We start from the raw sequence: 24996 nt of genomic DNA on the forward strand, positions 1-24996 counted from the left end.
CACACACACACACACACACACACACACACACACACACACACACACACCAGGAGGTGCATAGTTAGAAGACAAATAGTTAAAACTGGGATGTCCAGCAGAGGGGAGGTGACCACAGCTCGTAAGGAGTTTTCCAATGAAAGATTGTTCCTGGGGAAAGAGTCAGTTTCAACAAATCCTCCCAATTTTGGGAGAAAAGTTTGAAATTTGTTAGTTTATACTAAAACTTAAAAAGGTCAAAATTTAAAATAAAATGTTTTGATTTACCAGTTCTTACTTTAAAAAAAAAATTATTTCTTATTATCAGTTTGTGAAAAATTTCAAGATTGACCATTCATCCCATTTCAGGAGAGGAACAAATTTCAAACTTTCAAAAACCTCTTGCAGAATGGGGAATCAGGTTCCCCCCCAGCCTGCGAGATATCAGCAGAAATGTCTTCCTCCATCCCTGCAACTCCTTATGGAACTTAAAGAAGGAAACTGGTATCAGACTGGTTTGCTCTGTAAGGATGTTTGGTAAATTTATGAAATGTTGCAAAGAATTTCTCTCATCTGATGAATGTTCCATGGCTGAATGTTGATTCGGTCATGCCCGATTTGTCCCACAGGGACATTGTGGTTACTGCAGGCAGAACCAGCTAGGACAGGGTTTCTCAAACTTCATTGTATCGTGACTCCCTTCTGACAACAAATATTACTACACGACCCCGGGCAGGGGAACTGAAGCCTGAGCCCTGTTGCCCCGGGCAGGGGGGCCAAACCCAAAGTCTGAGCCCCACCGCCCAGGGCTGAAGCCTTCGGGTTTCGGCTTCAGATGTGGGTGGTGGGGCTCTGACTTCGGCTTTAGCCCTGGGCCCCAGCAAGTCTAACGCCAGCCCTGGTGACTCTATTAAAACAGGGCTGCGACCCACTTTGGGGTCCCGACCCACAGTTTGAGAACCCCTGAGCTAGGAGGTTGTTAATTAAAAAGTTTTAAAAGGCTGTTAATTTTGTCCCACCTTTTGAATTTGCTATTGATTTGCCTCAGATGGCCTCCTTCCATGCATTACTATTTTAGCTCGAGCTTATTGACTATCAAAAAAGCCATTCCGCTAATATTTAGCTAATGCTGGGGCATCAGATCAGTTTGACCTAGCTGAAGTGTTTTAGTATTCGTGAAGCTCTGACTGGTGAGTACATGTATTTGTCACAGTAAGGTGTGCGCTATTCACCAGAATATTGGCAACATCAATTTGTTAGCTCAAATACCAACATTCGGTATTTCAAAAACTCCAAAAAAATGCCATTTGTAATATTCTATGAATATTTTTTGCTACCTAATAAATTAGCAAATAACAGCACTGGTTTGTGAATGGTTGGTGAAGCCAAGATTAGCCAGATTTTAATTTGGTGAATATTATTTGACCCGTTCTAATTGTAACGGGCTTCTCTCTGAAGCCAAGTGCAATAACCTGAGCACAGCATTGTTCATTGTCCAATCTCATGTGTATAAAAACAATGATTTCCATGTGTTCTTTAAAAAAAAAAAAAATCCTTCAGTTACTGGTTGAAAAATTCTACGAGCGTTTGTTCCCCACAGTGGTGATCTTCCTGGATCAGCTCGGATCCAGCTAAACTAATTAGTAGCTGTTTAAAGCCTTCCACATACTCGTTAATTTAAATTAGCCGTGTTATCTGCAAGCCGTTGTTGTGACTTTCTATCCGGGGAATTATAGAGAATTGCTGCCATGGATGCCTGAGGATCTATTTAGTAACATACTTGTGGACAAGATAGATAATGTGATCTTTTTATTGGATTTTAAAGTACACAGGATCTTGAGCTAAAATGTTTGTCATCAGGTGTGTTCTTTGACATAGTAAATGAAACTGAATGACAGTAAGGGCTGACGTTATTTTACCCCGCTGGTCATTACTGGATTAGTGTTTGCGCAGTTGGGGTATATACTATACTGACTATGGGTCAAAGTGCATAGGTAAAAAAGTTTTTTGTTGCCATTGAACAGTGTTTTTCTGAGAGATCAGAAGTTAGGTTTAAAGCTCTATATAAACATTCTTGCTAACAGGGATCTGTAATTTGTTTACAAGACTTCTTAGGCTATCACAAGAAAATTTCTATAACTTTCTGAAACTTACCCAAATCATGTAGCTGCTCTTGGGTCCGAACCTTTGAGTGGAATAGTGTAAACCAGGGATCGGCAACCTTTGGCACACGGCCCGCCAGGGAGCGGTGGCCAGCACATCCCTCGGCCCGCACCGCTTCCCACGGCCCCCATTTGGCCTGGGACGGCGAACCGCAGCCACTGGGAGCCGCGATCGGCCGAACCTGCAGATGCGGCAGGTAAACAAACTGGCCCGGCCCGCCAGGGTGCTTACCCTGGCAGGCATCATGCCAAAGGTTGCCGATCCCTGGTGTAAAAATAACTGGCATTGTGAATTGTACTGTCAGGTTGTATTGGTACAGCCTTTACTTTCTAAGAATGATTGAATTTAATGGTGTGTGCATAGGATTTTGTGGCAAGACTCTATAGATGTATAAAAGGCAACTTGGGTAGAGCAGGGCAGATCCTGAGCTGAGTCACACTGATGTAATGGAGGAGCATCTCCTCCAGAGTGAGTGGACTCTGACTCTGGGACTGTGGGAACTTATTCCCTTAGGGCTCAATCATGAAGTTTCCACAAGCCCTGAGTAACAGGCAGCATGTAGCTGCAATGCCTCAGGAGCAAATCAGGGAGTGAATTGTGACTCAGGCTATGTCTACACTACAGGCGCTACAATGGCACAGGTACGGCGCTGCAGCTGTGCCACTGTAGCACTATAGCGTAGATGCTTCCAGGAGCGACTAAAGGGTTTTTTCCATCACTGTAATGAATAGATTTCTCAAAGGTGGTAACTGGGTCAACTGAAGAACGCTTCCATCAACCTGTTTCAGAGTACCAGCCGTGTTAGTCTGTATCCGCAAAAAGAGCAGGAGTACTTGTGGCACCTTAGAGACTAACAAATTTATTAGAGCATAAGCTTTCGTGGGCTACAGCCCACTTCTTCGGATGCATATAGAGTGAAACATATATTGAGGAGATATATATACACACATACAGAGAGCATGAACAGGTGGGAGTTGTCTTACCAACTCTGAGAGGCCAATTAAGTAAGAGAAAAAAACTTTTGAAGTGATAATCAAGATAGCTCAATACAGACAGTTTGATAAGAAGTGTGAGAATACTTACAAGGGGAGATAGATTCAATGTTTGTAATGGCTCAGCCATTCCCAGTCCTTATTCAATCCTGAGTTGATTGTGTCTAGTTTGCATATCAATTCCAGCTCAGCAGTCTCTCGGCATCTGCACTGGGGGTTGGGTTGGCTCAACTAAATTGTTCAGGGGTGGTGGATTTTCCACACCCGTGAGCGGTGTACCTAGATTGACCTAAAATGTTAAGTTAGATCAGTCCTCAATCGCAATTCACTCCTTGCCCAGGGTGGAAGTAATCTATGCCACCCTGTCACTGCAACTGATCTTTGTTTCTATACCAGCAAAGCTGTGATGACTGGCACACCCACTCCCTGACCCTCCTATCAATGAGCAATTAGTCATGAGTAATCAATCACTCATCAAGGTAGAAGTTGCACAATCAGGCCCTGAGATGATTGTTTCATATCTTTTTCTTAACATCTCAGTTTCAGAGAAGTTGACCTGCAGAGAAACCCCCATGTATCCCTGTAAGGAAATTACCTGTCCCAGAAGTTCTTTACGGCTTGATTCTCTAGCCACTCAGCTGCTATTGAAACGAGTGGCTGTTCATTTGAGCCCAGTAACTTTATTCATGTGCAAAAGTGCTCTCAGGATCATGGTCCTTAGTTAGCAATCATAGAGCTGTCAGAGCAGATACAAAACCTGCATTTGTTCCGAATGTACCACTAGAATAAAAGTGACTCTCCAAAGAGCAAAACTATGATTTTAGCATAACAACTTGTAATGTGAAGTCAGAAAAGTCCTGGCAAAGAATGAAAGCAAACTTGCCATTATTTTGTGATTGAAGATGCACAAAGATGATGTAATCTTATGATTTTTGCTCAGGACGGGCTAAAGTGTTTTTCCTTACTTAGACGCAGGGTAAAGCAAGTCCATGTTGTTTTAGTTGTGTGGAAATGGGGAAAGAGGGTCACTTTGTTGTTTCTTTCAGGGAGTTCAAGACTACGAGCACATGGTCTGTGAAGGGAAGGAGTTCTGCATGAATGGCCTTGGATGTGGGAAAATCAGGTTCTGAAGCCTCACTGAATGTGAAGGCCAAGTCCTATGGTAGGTGGAACTACACAGAACTAGAGACCGACTGCCCTGAGCTAGTTAGCAGTGTGTGTCAGCTTTTAGAAGCAGAGGAAGTGACGTCATCCCCAAAAGGAACTGAGGATGCGGCAATGGATGGAACGGGCCACAGAGTAACTGGTGTCTCCCAGAGAAAGCCCAGCTGTTGTAAAGTATCTTTAACACCTTCTTCCAGGTTTTCCAGAGCAAGAGCAAAAGCAACATATGTGGAGAGGCAGCCATTAACTGATTGCTACCATGAATGGTTCTATTTACCCCATCGCTTTAGCAGAACTCTTTTCCACCCCGGAGGGCAGCAGGTGAGAAGATTTCACTTATTATTTTATTACATTTTCAGCAAAAGACCCCCAGATGAGGTTGGAGATCTGTTATACTAGGCTTGATTTTTCACTTGTGCTAAGCCCCCATATCGCTTATTTAGGAGCCTGACTTTGGGCCCCCACGTTTGTAAATGTTGGCCTTTGAGGTAGACTTGTTGGGTATGAGGTTCAGTGCCGACATCCCCCTCCTTCAGCCTTCAGCCTGGCTATTGGAAAGATTTTAACAAAGCATTTCAGATTAATTCATTTTTTGGTAAATCCTTCTATGCCTGGTAAGCGACTTGGTAACATTGTGGGCATGCTGCAAAGCCCGTCCTTTCTCCTTCTTGTTAAAGTGGGTGAGGATTGGCTACACTTCTGTGCGGGCCTTTGTTTTTGTTGTGATGGTTAGTTTATGGGAGGGAGGCTCAGAGCACTGGATGGGCGTGTGTTGCATTTTTAAACACTCGAAATAAATAAATGTTGTGTGATGACACTTCACATCCCTTTTCCCCACAACACATGCTTTATAATGATGTCTCTGGCTGACTTTCTAGTGATGTCTCGTGTCATACAGCCTCCAAGTACCTGGCCTGCCTCACCGCAAATATGGCGACATTACCAGCCCATTTCAGACCTGGTGTAAATGGGTACGACTCCTCTGAAGGCAATGGAGTCGACACGTGAGCACTTGCTTACACCAGGCCTGGATTAGGCCCTGAAGCGCCATATTCCTGCCCTGCTGACAACACAATGGGGCTTTTATCTGCACTTCTGCTACTTGTATTGTTCAAAGAATTCCTTACGAGTTAGACCTTTGTTTTCTCATTTCTGTTTGCAGGGATTCTCCCCACTGGTGACCCGCATTTATAACGTTGTCAAAGCCATACACAAACTACACAGGCCTTTAATGTGTGAAAACTACAATTGCTTCATTCTGTATGTTTTTTTCCCCCCTCCCCTCTAATGTTTCGAGCAGATGAAAATGGTGGAATGTCCGGGCTGTAAGGAGCACCTTCCGAATGCTCCTGAGCGTCAGCCAACACTTCAGAGCTCAGCAATGGACGCCAAAGTTTACATCTCCAGTTCTGAGTCCCTTCCTGCCCTAAATGCTGACCGTGGGAGCCAGGCCTCACTTTCCCTTTCTTCAACCACTTTGAAGTCTTTGCCGAACAGAACACTCCCCAGTTTTGATACAGTAATCCCAACGTTTTCCAGATCGAGCCTTTCCACGCCACCTTCAGAAGACGATGACTTTGAACAGCAGGAGATAAGATCAAGAAGCTTACCAGCTCGAAGGGTTTTTCCTTCATCTGAAGTCTTCCCCTCTCGGTATCTGCACAGTCGCTCTACTCCAGTAGAAGATCCCATGCTCAGCACACGCAGGCTGTTAAATCCTCTCTTTGATGACTGCGTAGCTGTGGAACAAGAAAAAAAGAGGTCGTCCTTTCAGGCTGATTACTGGGCATGTGCAATACCTGATTCTTTACCCCCGTCTCCGGACCGGCAGTCTCCACACTGGAACCCTAATAAAGAGTATGAGGACTTGCTTGATTACACTTACCCTTTGAAGCCAAAATACAAGCTTGCAAAGAACACCAAGTCTGTGATGCCTGATCCCTTCTTCCATGACTCTGGTATAGATCTTGACAGCTTTTCTCTTTCACCTGAGAGCACTTTGCAGTGTATCAGTGCACCCGGTCAAAATCAACATGCTTCAGGGAGCAACGTAAGCCAGAGTAAGGAGTGTGGGATCTCGGCAGAGAGATTTTCAACTCCCTTGTCTAAGAAGCCAGGATATTTAGGAGCAGTTCCTTATTATGGACCTTCACCTATCACAAAAGTGTCCTTTGCAGAATGTGTTGCTACTGCCACCAAAGCAGATCCCATTAGAGGGTTTGCAAACAGTTTGCTTACTTCTAAGTGTGCTGGACTTGGTTCATGTGATCGGACTCACGTAGATGGGAGAGGCTGGGGTAGTAGAGGAGATGAAGACTTTTCAAAGTGTCAGGTAAAGAAAAAGGGTGCCAGTCATTTTATACCCTCTACGCAAATACTGCCACTGAAAAAAGCATGGGAGAATGATGAAGAATTTCTTTCCCTGCCTCCCAGAATCAAGGAGTTAGAAGGTTTGGCTCGATATTTGTCTGATCTTTCGCTGACTAAAGAGAGACCTGGGCATGACCAGGTGCAACAAGACCTTCCATGCTACAGTGGCAGCAGAGGGCAGCTTTCATCTGACTCTGTTGAAGATCAAGGCAGCATAAAGAGCAAATATGGAATTCACGGCAGTGAGGATTGTGTTCTGTGTCATGCGTGCAACTCTCAAAAGCCCTCTACAGAAAATATTAACCTGAGTAGCCAGGACTACAGGGAATCTGTAAACAGATTGGGAATGCCCTCCATCAGGGACATGCTAGATGGGAGATACCTATGTGCACTGGAGACTGAAGGGCAGCATCTAACAAAAGGGAAGGACCAACAGAAAGAGTCACTTGCACAATGTATTAAGGTGGGTTGAAACCAGAAATTAATGGAAGATGTCTGTGTATTTTTGTTTTCCTCCCAATTCCTTTTGCATGACGTTTAAATTTCCTGCAGCTGCTACTCATTTATACATTAGATTTCACTGGAGCAGACTGGTTCTGATTGCGGGAGGGCGTCTCTGCCAGCTTGAGGTTCCAGAATGCCACACAACTCTTGCTGTCTGTGGTACCTGGGCTAAAGTGCAGAGCCCAGCCTGCAATGGGAGTTTTTTCCTGCAGCTTCGTGAAGCACTATGGTTTCATGTCTGCTGAGTTTCACATTGAATTTCAGGTTCGAACATACTGAAAAGCTCAAAAGCTGTGTCTGCACTGGACTTTCGCCTACAAAATTTCCCACTAGCGCAGCTCCACCAGTAGAAGCTCTAGTATAGACAAGGCACTGGCATTTTTATCACCATTTTTTCCTAGGCCTTCTCTGAGCAGGGTTAGATGATATTGATGGTGAAAACACTGGTGGTTCTGGTGACTTGTCTACACAAGCGCTCTGGCCTTTGTTGCCACTGAAGTGAAGCTGCCCTGGTGGGAAATCTTAGGGGAAACAGTCCAGGGTAGACACAGCAAGAGTGACACTGTGAAATTGTCGGTTTTTCTTTCCCCAAACTACAATGTGGCTTGAAGTTCAACCCCATTTGCTGGAAAGTTAGTGAGCCTATCAGTGAGTTGGCTCCTGGTTAAGTGCATATTGAAACCAGGTAGATATTTGTCAGAAAAGTTTAGTACGTCTCTTTTTCTTAATATGCTGTAAATCAGAATTTTCAGTGTAACTCCTAGGACTGATCAAAATTGTATCCAGCTTTGAAATTTGGTGGTGGGAAGGGGAAAGGAAAAACATTTTTGGTGATTTCCCTCCCCCCCACACACACTTTTTTTGACCCGCTGTTGAGCTGGTTGCATTTTTCTGCATTTTGATGACATTTCAAAAGAGGGGGGCAGGGGTTGATTTTTTTTCCCCCCCCCCACGGACTTTTGCTCCCTTTATTTTCAGCTGGGTCTAGACCTTCCTAAGTAGCGGCTTTGTCCCCAGCGTCACGCTGCGTTTGTTTGGTCATATGGTTGTCAGTATTCTGAATAAGTGACCATGTTGCAATGGCTAATGCCAGTTACAGAGACAGGGAGGGAGGGATTGCTGTACTTGGGCACAGGACTAACTCACTGCTGTACGTGAGATCAGAATTAGGCCCACAGATCCCAGCTCAGCATTTTGAACAGGCAGTTTCATCTCTGTGTTTGTTTCGTTGTACTTTGCACCACACAAGTTCTTATTAGGCCTGGTCTAAACTTGAAAGTTGTAACAGTATAACTGTTTCAGGCAGGGGAGTGGGTTTGGTTTTTTTATTATACCAGTTATACCAGTACAAGCCATAGCGTGGATGCAGATATTGGTACAAAGGCGCCTTTTAGCAGAATAGCTTATTCCCCTTCCTGTACAAGGCTAGCTATACCAGTATAAAGCACCTTTATACCAATATAACTGCATCCTTTTGGTGGGGAGGAGGGGGTGGTTGTACTGCTTTAACATTACTGGTATGGTTAAAGTGCTACAACTTTCTAGTGTAGACAAGGGTTAGGTGAATTAGGGCCAGATCCTTATCTTCAAGGCAGTGGAGGGTGCTTAGCTCATACAGAGAGTCCTCAGCACCCTGCAGAAATACAGCCTTATTGTGGCTTTGAAAATACCCCCTCCCAGCTCTCTGGCCCTCCCCCCCGCACACACACACTTAATTTAAAAATAGACCATTAGGAAGATTCATGGCAAAACCATTCAGTAACTCTGGTGCTCTACAAAGTGGGGCCCCACTCCTGCAGAGAGACATGAGCAAGCAAACCCTCATGCCTGTGCAGAACTCCGTTGACTAAAAGGCCTTTCGTAGCAGCCATTTGAAAGTCAAGTCAATAACACTAGTGACTTGTTAGCCACGGTGAATACGTTTTGGGGTATGCTGGTAATTTTTCATCTGTCTCTGCCTTCCCTCCTCATTTGTGCCCTAAGATGCATCCTATGCTCTTGCAAGCTAACTTGCAATATTCATTTTGTTCAGTGGGCTTTTAGACATTAATTTTCATTTCAAGAGTGTTAAACCCAAATAAATTAATAGCTTTCTTGGTTTTTTTTGTGGGGCGGAAGGGAGAGGGGAGTGAAGAAAAGGAAGAGATCAGCGCTCAAACAAGGATCTTCAAGAGCAGTGATTCTAGGCCAGCATGGAATAAACATTTTATGAAGCATCTTTGGCCACGTATTAATGTCATCATATCTTTGTTACGGAAAAATAGATAAGTAATGCCTTTTATTGTGATTCATCGAAGTAGATATTTTGCTGTCAGCTAGAAGAGCTAATTCGTTGGCTGTATAAAGTAGCAGAAGTTACAGACAACTGGATTCCACCCGAACCAGATGTTGAAAGTGTGAAGACCTCCCTACATCGTTACCTGGTAACTATATTTGCTGATCTTTTTCTTTTCTCCCCACACAAGTATTTTAGTAGGAAATATTGCATAAAACTTTTAAGGGGTGTGTTTCAGAGTAGCAGCCGTGTTAGTCTGTATCCGCAAAAAGAACAGGAGTACTTGTGGCACCTTAGAGACTAACATTTGTTAGTCTCCTATTCTTTTTAACGGGTGTGGGGGTTTTTTTGTTTTTTTGGTTTTTTTTCCCAAAAAGACTCAGTGTTGGCCTTGGGTCAGTTGTTGGGTGTTAGTCTGGGAGACCTGTGTTCAATTTGTGCTCTATCACAGACTTCCTAGGTGACCTTGGGCAAGTCACTCAGCCTTTTTGTACCTCAGTTCCTCATCTGTCAGATAAGGATAATACCACTGCCCCACCTCACAGGGCTGTTCTGAGGATAAATATATGAAAGATTGGAGATGCTCAGGTACTACACTAATGGAGGCCATGTAAGTACCTAAGATAGATGGCTGTTCCTATTGATTTCAGTGGGAGAAGAGTTAGGCCAGTGCTGGGAGCACTCAGCATACTTCAGTAGAGTGTGTTCTGAAACAAGGGCGGGAGGTTATCTTGATCAGTGTGAGAGCGTCACGCAGCTCTAACTCTTTTTTTATTTAGACTTTCTCTATGTGGTTGGGGGAAGGAACCTTATTTTCCATTGTTGTATTTTATTAACATCCTCTATTACTTCTCCTTGATATGTTCTTTAGTTACTTGCTGTATCTTACTGCACAAAGGGGTGGGCCCTGGCCATTTGGGGACAATATCTGCACTACCATTCTGTTCTCCTGTCAGGGATGTGCTGTACTCAGAGCCCTAGAATATCCACCCCGGGCGTGGGGTCAGCCCCACAGCTCACCTAGCGTCCGTTTGAGGGTGTTAAGTGGTGCATAGGCCATTTTACCCCTTCTAAATAAGCCAAGTGTCAGATTAGACTCGCCACTGGCGTGCTCCCCCATGGCTGGGTATGACATCTCAGGCTCTTCTCCTCTAGCACCTCCTGATGACAGCTGAGCCCTTCCAGCCCTGCAGTGCTCTGCCTCTCCTCAGGACATGCCCCTCCAGCCAGGCCACGTTTAGTTCCCTCCCCGCCCCTTCCAGGGTAAACAAAGCATCCAATAAACTAAACTCAAATAAACATAACTCTCCGTATTCCGCTGCAGGCTCTTCGCCCCTTTCTGGGCTCTGCAGGGCTGTTGTCCTCCTAACATGCAGAGTGATGCCTCCCAGGGCTTTCTCCCGGTTGGCCCAGTTCCACGCTCAGTAGTCCTCCTCCCCCTTGTGTCAGGGTGTTTCCATACCACCCATCCCTGAGGCTGGTCAGGGAACAAGGCATCTCTCTGGGTTCCACTGCTGCCTCAGACTGTTCACTGCCTTCCTGGACTTCTGCCTTTCTTGGCCTTCCCGCAGCCCTGCCCTGGGCTTATTGTACCTCTGCTGCTCAAGGCTTTTCCTCCACTCTCTAGCAACCAGAGAGGGACTGCGGCGTTCTCTCCCTGCAGCCACCTTCTCAGCAGGGGCTTCCTCCCTCTGTGCTCTCCGCTCAGCTCCTCCCCCAGCTGGGCTTCATCTTCTGCTTGGCCTGGCCCACTAATTGCTCTCTGTCTCCAGGTGTCTCTTTCCTTACCTGTGCGGGGCACAGGTGATCAAGGTATTCTTCTACGAGTTAGAAGTTAGTATAACTTTTTTCTTTGTATCTTTTTAGGGCAGTGAGCACATGCTACACGCAATATTCCATTTGTGTTGGCATGTGATGAGAAATCAGAGCGGTAGAATGAACGGACCGTTACTAGTCGTAATCCTTTTTAGTTACCTTTGGTTACCTGTGGAGGGACTTGTTCATTTTCTCCTCCCCGGGGGAGGTGCCCAGGACTCTGCGCTCCCAGGTTTAGCACGTAGCTCTCAGGGTGGTGGCAGAACTTGAGTCTAGTTCTGCTCTGCCAAGGAGTCGCTGCGTGGCCTTGGGGCACATCACCTGAGCTCCGTCTGTTCTTCCCTCTGTAAAGCGGGGAAGATAATACTTACCCGTCTACCTCCCAAGGGTGACTGTGAAGCTTACGGTGGGGCCTAAAGTGCTTGGAACGTGTAAGGTACCCTATAGCTCAGCAAGAGTGATGCGTAGGGCTGATCTATAAGGCTGCATGTACCCTTTGCAATGGAAATTGTGTGAGTAGATTTCCTGGGATGAGTAGGTCCAAGTCAGAGCCTTCTGTCTTAGGCTTTTCTATCTGATCCGGAGTCAAACCACAGGATCCAAGCACCCCCAAAAACTTAAGAGAAAATTCATATCCAGGGGACACCTTTGGGCCCATCTCTACCCAAAACACCAAGCATATCACACCTCCAAAATGGCTGCTTCCCACAGGCCAGGAGATCAGGAATATTGAGGTCCTTTCGATCATAAGTCTCCCTCCAGGCAGCATGATGCAAGCAGCTAGTGGTACGTTTCTATCCTGGTATACGGTCCCCAAAACACTTGTAAAAACAAAACCTGTTTTCTTCGCAGCAATTCAAGAAAGATGTAGCTGATCACCAGACGTTGACAGAGAGTGTGTTACAAAGGGGTGAAACCCTCCTGAAATGCATGGCGTCGAATTCACCAGGTAAGGGGACTTTCTTTTGGACGGGATGTGGAGAACGTCTCTCTGCGTGAGATGACAAAACCTGCAAGAGGTCAACATCCAGCTTGAGATTCATGTCCTGAGCTACGCTTTGTGTGGGGGAGAGATTCGGCAATCTTGTCAAAATTAGTGGGAGCTTTGAAGAGAAGTGGCTGATAATAACTTGGAACAGGGCTGTTTATCAGCGAGCTCTAGGAGGAGGGTAATAAGAGCTTTTTACTTAGTCTGGGGACTAAAGTCTGCCCTTGAAGATGCAGGTCTAAGGTGAAGGTGTAAGTGCTGGTGAAATCCATGGCAAGTCAATCTGAGAGCTGCATTTGGCCCCTCAACTGCAGTTCAGACTCCAATTGATGGAAGATGATTCTAGTTATTTGTCTCCATTTAAGCCATCATTTACAGGCTGGTTTAGAGCTGACAGTTTTTTAAACTAGTGTCAAAACCTCCCCATGCCACCTCTGCTCCACCTCAAATCAGAAGGCATTTGTCAAAAGATACGTCTTGGATATTTAATGGGAGAGCCACGTATTTATGCTTCTCTCCTGTACCTCTGTATAGTTGTCTCTCGAACACGCTACTTGCCAACTTTGCCTCCAGCCGTTACTCAGCTGGAGAAGTTACCGCACAGCAACGCCCCTTCCTGTCCTGAAGTTTGCTGGTAACAGACAGTAGCAGAGCTTGATTTCTTCTGTAATGATAAGGTCACAGGGTTGGCCGCTCTCTTTTCCCTTCTCTAGACTGCTTCTGCGCCTTCCTCTCTTCTAATAGCATTGGCAGGTAGTGCAGCCGAGCTGCTCCAGGCATGGAGCACTCTTTGCCCTTCCCCTAATGCATGATAGCAGCAGCAGGAGACATCATAGTTTTGGTTCTGCCTCCGTTTCCATTTCAATGCTTCAGTTTTTGTATTAAGGATTTGATAACCCTGATGTGGCAAACTCCCCGTGGATTGGGGTGTAAATCTTGTGCTGGGAAGGGACCATTTAACACGAGTAGGAGGAGACAGAGATGGCTTTAAGCCTCCATTGCACCCTTTGAATTCTAAACGTGGCCCCTGGTGCACCTTAGAGCTACAGCACCTGCGTCTGTGCTAAGTAAGGACTTGTTTGAATAGACACCTGTGGGCCACTCCAGCAGCTCAGAATAGCTGGAGCGCGCCCCTAGGGGCTGTGCACGAGGGCAGCCTTGTGCCTGTGGTGGCAGGAGAACACCCTTGTGTCAGGTGGATTTCCCTGGTGGGGAGAGACACCTGAGGTCACATTCTTTAAGCTGCCGAAGCTGTCCGGGGCCAGATCAGGACCCTGTTTTTTTGATCGCACGTTGATTAGATATGCAGAGAGAGAGAGACTAGTTGGTTTTTAAAGTCAACTTGTGTTGGAGCTATCTTGGCTCCAGACAAAGGCTTGGAGAGAAGGGGGCTACTTGGTTGCTATAAGGAGGATCTAGTAGCCGCTGCATCATCCACTTTCCTGTGGAATAGAAGTCAGGGTGTGTAAGCCTTCAGGAGCTTTGGTTTTGGATTCTATTTTCTATTGGTTTGTTTTTGTAAAACTTTGCACTTTTAAAACTTTAATATGGGGGGGTGAACTGAGTAGAGAGCCATCAGCTGTGCCCACAGACATGTATGTGAATAGATCTTTGAAAAATCCTCCACTGCCAGGGGGAATGAAATCTAGCTGGAACTTTGTTCAAAGAGATTTAAGTTTTTAAAATGATCTGACTGCATGCACAGTTACCGTATGTGTATCTCTAGACCTGGTGGGGGTGTCAACTTGGGGGAACCCAAACTTTTTTCTATTATAACATTGCATTGTAGTATTGAAAAGGCGGCGAACCACTGCACTAGAGGCAGCATTTCTAGAAATGCATGCTTCGATTTGCATTACAAATAAATCTGATAAAATGTAGATGGAACACTCCCGTCTGCTTTCTGTGCTGGCTTCACTATGTAGACGTTCCATGGTAATAAAAATGATACTCTTACTTGTTTAGTTTTAAAGGACACCCTTGGATTGATTGCAAAACAATCAGAAGAACTTGAAAGCCATGCAGAACGTTTGTATGAATCGGTTTTGGCAGCTACGGATACCATTGGGGGTGACAGCCTGATAAAGGACAGTGACACGCAACAAACGGTTGCTGAGGCAAAAGAAGCCAAGTGGGTAAGCAAAGGACTAAAATGTGAAAGAATATCCCTTCTTGCATTGGTTCTTTTGACATGGTGATACTCAGGATAAACATTTGAATTAGCCCATTCTGGAAATCAGACTTATCTGTGTGATTAAAGACCACATTATTTTGGAAATTCCAAAACCTTAGACCCAGCCCCAAAGGGGACTCTGAAGTGCGAAATCACGAAGGGTCCTGCACTCTTTTGCTGAAGGGAATGCAGCAAATGAGAGGGGAAAGGTGGCAAAACTTGCCATCGACACAAGATCAAGATTTAACAAGTAGGTGAGTGGGCAGCAGAATGCCGCAGATGAAGTTCACTGCCGACAAATGAAAGGTGAGGCATGCTGGAAGGAGTAATGTCAGCTATCTATATGCTGGAGGCTAAGCTAATGAAACCACTTAGGAAAAAGACTTGGGCATTCTCTCAATGAAACCTCTGCTCAATGTGTAATGACAGTTAAAAACGTAAACAGTGGCAGTATGTGTAACGTATGGGATAGAAAATATTGTCATGCCATTCTATAAATTAGTGGTCCACCCTAAACCAGAATACTGTTTCTCAAACAACATACTGGCAGCAGACATAGAAGTAGTTCAGAGGTAAATGACAATATTGATTACAAGCATGGAGAGACTTCTATGTGAGAAGAGATGGAGAAGATTTGGGATTGTTTTTGTTTAGAGAAGGGACCAGTAAAAGTGGATGTGTTAGAGAGGCACAAAAATAATGATTGGCTTAGAGAAATAAATCAGACGCTCTTGTGTGCCCTTCCTCATAAGACAATTAAATGTTCTCTTGTTCTTAACTTGAAAAATGACAGGTTTCAAAGTGATAAAAGCAAATAGTGTTCCACACAACACATAACCAACCTGCGGAACTCATTGCCACAAGAATATCATAGAGGCCAATTATAGGCTTCAGAAAAATCATTAGACATTTGTGTGGGTAAAGAGAACATCCACAGTTACATTAGATCAGATACCCAACATTTTAAGGCATAATTCAAAAACTAACAGATTGGAGCTAGGAAACTGTGGGCAGGTTGCTCCATTATTGTCTGCTACAAGGTTTCTTGCACCTTTCTCTGAAGCACCGGATAGTAGTCATGACATAGGACAGAATGGGTTACTGGTCTGAGCAGGAAGGGCAATTTCTATGTTTCTACATGTGGCCTTCATGAGTGGGGGCCACATGGCATCGTCCCTGGGGCTACCATGTGTTTAGTTTTGGGTGGTGAGGGAAAGCCACTACTACGTACAGCATGCTCCTTCCCAAGCCTGGCCAGAAATCTGCTGGGAAAGGCAGCAGAAGTTAGCGCTAGTGACAGGATCAGTAGCTCTCCCTTCCCAACATCTACAGCCCTTGGAGGTTGGGGAGGGAAGGCTCAGGCCTGACAGGGGTAGATGGTGGGGGCACAGCCCGTAGAAAGCTGTGTTCCTTGTGGGGAAGGCATAGAGGGGCCTGTTGTGAGCTGCTTTGTCCTTGTGAATTACCCAACTTCCACAGGCTTAAAGCCTGACTTAACCATGGGTTTTAGACTGTGCCGAGTTAGAGCAGCTGCTACAGGCCCTCACCGGTGGAGGGGAGAATGTGTTGGATTCTCAAGGGATTTCAAACTACTGTTTCCTATTGGGGTGGCAAAGTAAAGCGTCACCACCAGCAAGCAGCTTATGCTATGAAACACTGAGGTCTTTCACTGTGGGCAGTATTGCCAAAAGATCAGCGTTGGACAATCAAGAAGTATTTTGTTTAGTTTACAGGGATTTGGATTCATTCATATATTAATTTTCTCTCTGTAAGACTTGTGAGCTATCCTTGTTCTGTAGGACTTGGTGTTTAAACAAGCCCTACCCATGACAGTTGCGGGTAGAACACTTAAATTTAAACTCATGAGACTTTTACCTCACAAACATTAAAAACGCGTGAGATGACTTATAGGCATTGAGCTTCAGAGTCTCTGCATAGGCTTTAGCGTGCAGATACACTCTGGAACACCTAGAGAATGTGGTATCTTCTCCCAGTCGTCTCCCTGGTAGTTATGAAATTCTTTGCTTCTTCCAATATAGTGTCCAACAGATCGTTATCTTTACAGAATTAACCCTGTCAAGGGTGCAGGGAGGTTGAGGTCTTAGCAGCATGCAAGAGATGCTGGTCAGTGACTCCTTGTCCTGGGAAGTATCATGGTTTTCTCTCTGGAAGATGCGTTTTTTTCATGAGTCAAGCAGGATGGGTCAGTTTATAGGTTGCTGGCCCGGACTCAGGAAAGCTTGGTTCCATTCCCAGCTCTGACAACGACTTGCTGTGTGACCTTGGGCAAATCACTGTGCCTTAGTTAGCTCTTTGGAATAAGGACTGGCTTTACTAGGTGTTTGTACGTTGCCTAGCACAACATGCCCTGATCTTGACTTTTACTAGCTGCACCTCTGTGTTACTGTAATACAGCATGACAAGAGTGCCCAAGATTTCAGAGAACTATTGATTAAACTGGCCCAATCTTGCAGCCAAGACTCGCACTGAGCTGTGCCTGAGTCAGGCTGCAGGATTTGGTCCAGAGTGAATGAGAGGATTAAGCCACTTCACTGTTACAATAACACGGGCTGCCAAAGCTGTGAAGCAGAGGGAGCTGCCCAACGCTTCTACCTAGGAGACCGTAACCCAAAGCCAGCACAAATAACATGACTTTTAAAAATGAAGCATTAGCGGCTAGCATAGAGGGATTTGAACAATAGATAATAGGCTCTCTAGCTTGGCAGCAGTACACAACTTTCTCTAGAGGACTCTTCCTTTGCCTACGTCCTGTGTGTTTTGTTCTTCATCACCACTTGATGCTAACAGAATGGGATAAACATTCACAGCAGCGTATGGGGTGTAGCCTTGTGACTCCTGCTGTTGTGTGGCCAGAACTGTGTTAAACACCCCGCCCCAAGAGCCATTCGGTTCATTTGTTTAACCACATCCACGCAGCCTGGTGGGATTGTCTCCTCATTATTGGTCCTGGTTGTTAACAAGGCTAGTGGGTCTGAGCAGAATTCCTGCTATTTTTGTGGCTGTCTACTGTTCCTGTGTGAGGATGTGCCATCTCCTCAGGAATAAGAAGGGAGAAGCATAACAGGAGTGGAGATAATATTTACCAGCTGGGAGAAAGGGAGATGCAGCAGCCCCTGGTAAAGAGACCACTTGTGTGGCTCTGCCCAATTTAAAGGGACACACTAGGAGAAAAGTTCCTGTGGCCTTGATTCAGGAGAGCATTCCTCTTGACTTCAGTGGCACTTAAATGCTGTCCTGAATCAGCCTGTAAGAGGGTAACCCTGCAATGGGTGGAGCTGGGAGGAACCAAGTATTCCCCAAAACAGTGTGGTGTCGCCCACCACTACATCACACCATACTTATTTCTGCTTTAGTTCATGTGCTATTTCCACAAACTAAGTTCTATGGCTACGAGAGAGTTTAACCCTATTTTGCCCCCTCTGTGGTGTGTGGGAAAAGGGGGCCGGGGGGGGGAGGTAATTATTGTACCCTTCCCTAAAACTTGACAAGTGTCCTTTTTAACAGCCTTGAAGCATTAGAAGTGAGGCTTGCTGCATGTTGCGTAACAAACCCCTTGTGTGCTGGTGGGGTTATTGCCTGCAGTGCTCACACTAGAAGTCCTAAAATTATATATTATTAAATCCTTAGGAGATTTAACTTAAATCCTTCCCTGGTGACTTTCAGTAAATGCTTGGAATCCAGCGTTTCGGTGTCTGTCGGTGCTAGGACTCTGAGGTAAAAAGTGATGACAGCAAACACACCTCTTCTCCCAGGGTACATGGACAATTGAATTTTTAGTCGGGTTTTAAGAGGTATTCACAAACACAGTTGTGCATTCTAGAGCTGGAAGGACACACACACATTTGTTGCTAGTCCCGTTTAACCATGCTGCGGCGTAGGGAACAAACCTTTGTGTCTTATCTAATCTGGAATTTACACAGTTTAAGATGACTGACAGTTGAGATGCGGGTTTTCCCTTGGGGCAGTGTTTACGTTGTGAGGTGAACAGCAGCATGGTGCTGGAAGCAAAGGGCTGGCAGAAGTGCGGTGTTGGGGAGAAACTTTCCTCCACTTGGTTTTCTGATCCTGAGCAGGCTTCCCTGTTCAATGTTTTTCAGCAGCCTGCTCCCTCCTGCCCCGGGAGGATGATGGCAGCTCTGGGGCAGAGGGCTGGGTGAGAAGGGCTTTCTTAAAGCTCTTGGCAACAGTTGGCATTCCAATCTAGTTTGCTACAGTTGGGGCTAGACAACCATTTTGCTCACCCAGCAAGAGGAAATTAAAACCCAATCAAAAGCACTTGCTCCCCCTCTTCCCAGTCTCTCAGAGCCCTGGAGTGTCAGGTGGCAATAGACGGCTCCGTCTGCCTGATCTAAACCTGGGTGGAATGGGGGATCAAGATGGAGAAAGGCCATTTCATTTCGGGTACCTGGCCCATATCGCTCTGAGGGTGGGCCTCTGATGGATGGAGACGGCTGGGGGAGGGAAGGGGGCTCTAATCCACCTAAAGAAATCCCTGTAGCCTGCTGCAGGGCCCTTGTGCTGTGGAGTTTGGAGGGGAGGAAGGAGGAGGCCTGGTTACTCCTCACACTCATTGTTGATGACTGCTACCAGAGCCAGCTTACATGGGAATCAAGTGAGGGGTAAGGACACTCTGTTGCCCCTCTCTCCTCTCCAATACTCACTCTTCCCCAGGTGTCTGGACTGCCTTGGCCCTGGTGCCTCCCACATGGAACAGGCCTCCTAGCTGGGCGGAGAGGAGCCTGTCGTCTGGGTGCACAAGGTAGCAGAAGACGAGCTGAGTGAAGGCGGCTTGGAAGGAGAGCTCTGGTGGATGCCAGAAGCCTAGCCCAGCCAGTTGTAGGGGCAGAGCTGTATGCACCAGTGTGGATAACAGGACTCTGTTTTGGGATAGACCCTGACGTTCTGGAAACTCTCCAGCTCCTGGAAAACTTGGTTCTTTAGATAGTTCTTGTAGCCAGACAGCTGATATTGCTTAGGCCATGTCTACACTAGGAGCACTTTGCTGATATATCTGCATCTGCACTTAAGGTCTTTTGCCAGCAGTTATCAGTCAGGGATCCCCCTTCTTCACACCCCTGACTGACACATCTATACCAGCAGATGTTTGTAGGGCAGACGTGGATTTAGGTGGAAGAACAGGTTGCCTCTAGGGAATAGAAGCATGACGCATGGACTTGGCTGATCTAGCAGCTAAAGAGTGAGTAACGTTTTGGAGAAGAGGGACCTCAGACCAACATGAAAAGATTTGGTCTAACTTTTCTAGAAATCTTTGATAACTCCCTAGTGGGCAGAAACTGAGATGTTGCTCTCCTTTCCCCTCGCTGCCCCCTTTTCTCTCCTTTGTTTTTCCATCCTCCTGCCCTGCTTGCTCTTTTTCTTTACCTTGACTTCATTAGCTCTCTTCTTGGTGCTTTTTATGTCTATCGAAACATTTGACCTGCGTGTATGCCACTGACCTAAAATTATGATCAGGTTTTTGAGCAGGAGGATTGAATCTATACAGTGAGCTCAAGGAAATAAGTTTCATAGATCTACTGAGCAACTCTGTGACACAGAAGTGGCATTGCTGAAATATACTGTATGTGCATATGCTTATAATGCAAATTATTGATTACTGGACTGGGTATGTTTTGGCAATCTGTCAATACTGTTCTCTTTTTCTTCTCTGCTGTTCTCCCCTTATCATTTTTTTTTTGAGGGGGAGGATTCTCCCCCCCCCCCCAATAAAATATATAAATAGGGAGCAGCATCTCAGATTCCTGAGCAGGGGGGTCAGGAGGTCTTCTTGCAAAAGGCACAGAAATGAGACTTGTGGTACGTCTACACTTACCGGAGGGTCCGACGGCAGGCAATCGATGTTCTGGGATCGATTTATCGCGTCTGGTTTAGACGCGATAAATCGATCCCGGATCGATCCCGGAAGTGCTCGCCGTCGACGCCGGTACTCCAGCTCGGCGAGAGGAGTACGCGGCATCGACGGGGGAGCCTTCCTGCCGCGTCTGGACCCGCGGTAAGTTCGGACTAAGGTACTTCGAATTCAGCTACGTTATTAACGTAGCTAAATTTGCGTACCTTAGTCCGAAGTGGGGGAGTAGTGTGGACCAGGCCTGAGAGATGAATGGATGTTGAGGCTGCCCTTATTGGCAGAACGTCGTTGTTCCAAATGACACTCAGAATAAATTGGGCTCCAATTATGAGGCTCCAAACGTGGTAGGTTCTTTGTGTGGGTGTAGGTGGTACCTGTCTAAAACAATCCCAGCCTCTTCAGTACATCGACATCTCAGCCTTAAACTGTAGAGGATCGAGTCAGCATGATCTTGTGGTTAAGGCACTAGTCTGAGACTTCTTGTAGGATCTTGGGCAAGTCACACTTGCCCTGTCCCACAGTTCCCCATCTGTAAAAGAGGGTTCTTTATCTTGCCTACTCTTTGAGGCAGAGACTGTTTCATGCCATGTGTTTGTGCAGTGCCTAGCACAGTGGAGCCCCAATTTCAGTTGGGACTACTTGGGGTATGTCTACACTGCACACTAAGCCTGGTCTCCAACTCAGGTTTGAGCCCAAGTCTCCTTCCATCTACACACAAATCAGTCTGACTCGGGTCAGGAAGAACTCAAGAGCCGGGTCCTAGGACCCTACTAAGGGAGGGTATGTCACGGTCTGAGTCCCACTGAGATTTGGGTCCAAGCCCTTTCACTTCACAGTGTTTGGCACAGCTCAAGCTGCAGACCAGAGTCAGAAGGTTGGTGTGGACAGTATGGACTCGTTAGCACAACTGTAAGGTCTGGGTCCAGCAATTGTAAAACCCAGGTTTACAATGCAGTGTGGATGCTCAAGTGCTGGCTTGGGAACCACAAGCCCAGGTCCCGGATCTGGGTTTACAATGCATTTTAGACATACCCTCGGTGCTGCTCTGATGCACGTAATACTACTGTAGTAGTCAGTTGATGCCTGAATTTCACACACATGGCTCTGAATCATTTGCCTTCAGTGACATGCTTCAAGCTGTTTTCTTTGCAGCACAGTATGGTGACAGTCATGCTAAGAGATGCATTTCTTTAGCTAGTGACAACTCCGCTTTTAATCTATAAGAAGATATCTAACCTAACCTACTTTTGCTGTTTCCTTTTCAACTTTAGTTGCAAACAGGAACTTGCTTCCTTGAAAGCTTTTAGGGAACAAGAACTTAGCAAGGAACAAGCGATAAAAGTATAACGTTTTATTCTTCAAAGATGTACCCAGAGATTATTAAGCAATACAAACATGGCTTTTCTTTACCTGGACTGCAGCCAGCTAGTGGTAACTAGCTCTCTCTTTATATTTCAGGTAATACCTCTAGCAGAGATGGAACTTGTCAGCCAATCTTTGGAGGCATGAAGGATGAGATGCAGCAAGGCAGTCTAAGCAATAACCTTTTCCACTTTTATAGAAATGTCAAAGTGAAATTGATCACTAAGTACAGTGCGACTTGGCAATACTGGAATGCTTTTCATCAGTGTGTGAAGTAAGAGCTGTTGGTTACTGTGTTTTTATTTAAACTAGTCCTGCAGTTTAAGTTGTTGTTGTAGCAGGTATACAGGAGCTCTTCAAACAAGCGCTCACGGATATTTTCAGTTGCTTTTCCCTTTAGAAGTTGCTTGTTCCATTTAACAGTGTGTAATTGTCAGGAACCACCACCCTTTTAAAATGAGTATTCCAAACACAGAACCCACATAACTTGTGATACTTCATTTCAAGTAAAGCTGTGTGGTTTATTTTATTGTTGCATTTTTTTTTACTTTAAAATTTGGCTCTGGGATTTACTGGTAGTAGGACTCTCTTCAGCTCTCCTGTCTCTCAGGATCATACTAAAACACTCTAGTTCCTATTTCTGTCATCAACCACTGAAGCAGATTATGTGCACATTCAAATGTAGTTTAAGTGCGCTATGTCTGATGCAAAAAGGTCAAAAGCCCTTTGCTAAGTGACACTTAGTTAAATATGCCAAAAGCTTTGAGTAGTTTTTCCAGGAATGGGTTACCTAGGGTGGTGGTGGAAGCTCCTTCTGTAGAGGTTTTTAAGGTCAGGCTTGATGAAGCCCTGGCTGGGATGATTTAGTTGGGGTTGGTCCTGCTTTGAGCAGGGGGTTGGACTAGATGAACTCCTGAGGTCCCTTCCAACCCTGATAGTCTATGATTCTATGTATATTCAAAAACAAGGTTTCTCTGAGGCTGCTTAGGTGCACTGTACCATGAAATAGTCCCGTTTATCAACTTTACTGAGCTAACATGGAATTGACAAGAAGCAGGTGCAGACATCAAGATTGAGTAATCCTTATGCTACTCTTGCCAGTGGCATGAAGTAAAGAGGATGGCATGTGGTGATTACGTTGAATGATGTGACTACAGATCTTTTCAGTTTCCCTATAAGAGGAGAATGGTTTTCTTTCATATTTTTAATGTAATGTAAGGTAGAGATCACTAAACATCAAAGGGTGGAGTTTGTGCTATGCCCCCTAAGCACAGCCCAAGGAGGGTGGATGGTGGATTTAAGCTGCTTTTGTTTTACTGAGGGCTGGTCTACACTTACCCCCCAAATCGAAGTAAGGTACGCAAATTCAGCTACGTGAATAACGTAGCTGAATTCGACATACCTTACTTCGACCTTACCGCGGTTCAGACGCGGTCCACACGCGGCAGGCAGGCTCCCCGTCGACTTCGCGGTACTCCTCTCGCTGAGCTGGAGTACCGCAGTCGACGGGGATCACTTCCTGGTTCGATTTATCGCGTCCAGACCAGACGTGATAAATCGAACTCGGAACTTCGATCCGCAGCCGTCGAACTACCGGGTAAGTGTAGACTAGCCCCTAGATTCTGGGCTAGGGTTCTCCAGCATAAGTTAAAGCATCCTCAGGGCCTGTTCAAACTATAACTCTCTCCCTATAGCTGCCTACATGCTGATCTCTATGACCATGGCTGCCCCTTGCAGCCCCTGATAAACAGCTGGTGCCGTATGATGGGGTAGGCCCAGAAGCACCCCACAAGAATGCAATGATTTTGTGAAGGTTTCATAATCTGTTGGAAAACTTTCTGTGCTATGAATGGTAAAGGGCACGGTAAAGTTAGTCCCACAAGCTGAAGGTCTGTAACTCCAGCTCAGAAAGAAAAGGCTTTTATAGCACTGAAGCCCAAAAAAAGACACATGGTATAGTCTTGTATTTAACAAAGCTTCAGTGCCTTAAAGATCTGCAAAATTAGCAAAGGTACCCAAAGAGCTTCATCACAAAGCATCCTTGACCTTTTGTGAAGAGCACACAAGTCCCCTTAGCTTGATCAAGTACATTGATGAGCTCTGTTTTGAGACATCAAAGGTGACCAGCACAAGAACAAAATGTTATGAAAAAGGGTGTAAAACTAACAAGTAAATTAGTCCTGAAAGGTATTCCCTTCTTCCCCCACCAAGAAGGTGGCTTTTCTCTTCCTTATAGTCATGGAAATATCAATTCTTAGTTTTCTTCTTGGTGTGGGAGAACACCTCTGAAAGCCAGACAACTGGAGAAGTGCTCAGCCCTTAACAGAAGGAGCACAATGGTCTTTTCTACTAACTGTTCAGGTGCTTAGGTAAGATTTTTCAAGCACACTAAAATCCCTTCTCAAATGCATATGTTTTCACACTATAGATGTTTTGACCCTATTTGGTCTATTGATAGTCTCTCTGAGAAAAGCTAGACAACCTGAATTTAGTGCATGGGAACATGTTTAAAAAAGCAACTCAGCTTTATGCATAACCGTGCCAAGGACACTTTTCCTTTTGCACAAACCTTTTAACAGGTGCAGTAAGGTGTCCAGAAGGATTTCAAGTATTGATACTGTTCCAAAACAGAATTTTTTTAGTCAGTGGTTCTAAGCAGGCTGCAACCAATTAACCACTGACATTTTGTTGTTCAACTGCCTTTAAAACAAATTGACTGCTGTTATATAACCATTTTCAGAGCTAATCTGCTTCAGTTCCCCATCCTCCATTCTTGTGAAGATAAAAAATGAACTTCCATTCTGCATAGTATGTGGCTCATACATTAGTGGTAGAGGAAAATACTGTATACTTGAAAACATCTAAGAATTTCCTGTTTCCTAAACAGTAGCACTATGTTTGTTACATGATAGTGAAAATGTTAAGGCAGAGGATGTTTGTACAATCTGTGCTTACCCTGGACCAGACAAATACAGCATTTAGTGAATATTGAAGTGGGTTAATTTATGCTCTAGAGGTTACAGTAAGCTCTTCCAAACTGAGGCAGAGCTCCTGATTGGAGCACTCTCAGGAAAAGGAATTTATTTTTAGTAAAGTTAGCTGGTAACTGCCCTGGCTTTGAAGGAAGAAGAAAAGTCAAGTTTTGTTCAGTTTAATCTTAAATTAAGCCATGAACATTTTCCTCATCAAGTAAACATCTAGAGAGTAAGAATTTCATAAATAGAAAGATGAAATTGAGGCAGTGCAGTGGACAAGACGACTGTGTTGACCAACACAGCTGTTTGAGCAGCTGAGTGCTGAAAGAGCACTATTGCTTATGGTCTCTAA

The 24996-nt window shown here is 45.3% G+C and overlaps 1 protein-coding gene across 3 annotated transcripts in view; it reads left to right on the forward strand.

The window, feature by feature from the left end:
• Nucleotides 1–22500, forward strand: part of CEP68 (centrosomal protein 68) — a 28133-nt gene extending 5633 nt beyond the window's left edge. Inside the window, exons 1-7 of one of the 3 annotated variants that reach the window (XM_026653223.1) lie at nt 4206–4293; nt 4493–4616; nt 5596–7128; nt 9470–9592; nt 12112–12208; nt 14213–14382; nt 21766–22500. In XM_026653223.1, the coding sequence (XP_026509008.1) occupies nt 5596–7128; nt 9470–9592; nt 12112–12208; nt 14213–14382; nt 21766–21816 (1974 nt within the window). In that variant the 5' untranslated portion in view covers nt 4206–4293; nt 4493–4616 and the 3' untranslated portion in view covers nt 21817–22500. Of the gene's footprint in view, nt 1–4177; nt 4617–5595; nt 7129–9469; nt 9593–12111; nt 12209–14212; nt 14383–21765 lie in introns of those variants that run through there. The other 2 variants (XM_026653221.1, XM_026653222.1) reach the window with 2 other exon arrangements.
• The last annotated feature ends 2496 nt before the right edge of the window (nt 22501–24996 follow it).

The sequence above is a fragment of the Terrapene carolina genome, unplaced genomic scaffold (assembly GCF_002925995.2).
Source record: "Terrapene carolina triunguis isolate 2854851 unplaced genomic scaffold, T_m_triunguis-2.0 Scaffold132, whole genome shotgun sequence".
Lineage (NCBI taxonomy): Eukaryota > Metazoa > Chordata > Testudines > Emydidae > Terrapene > Terrapene triunguis.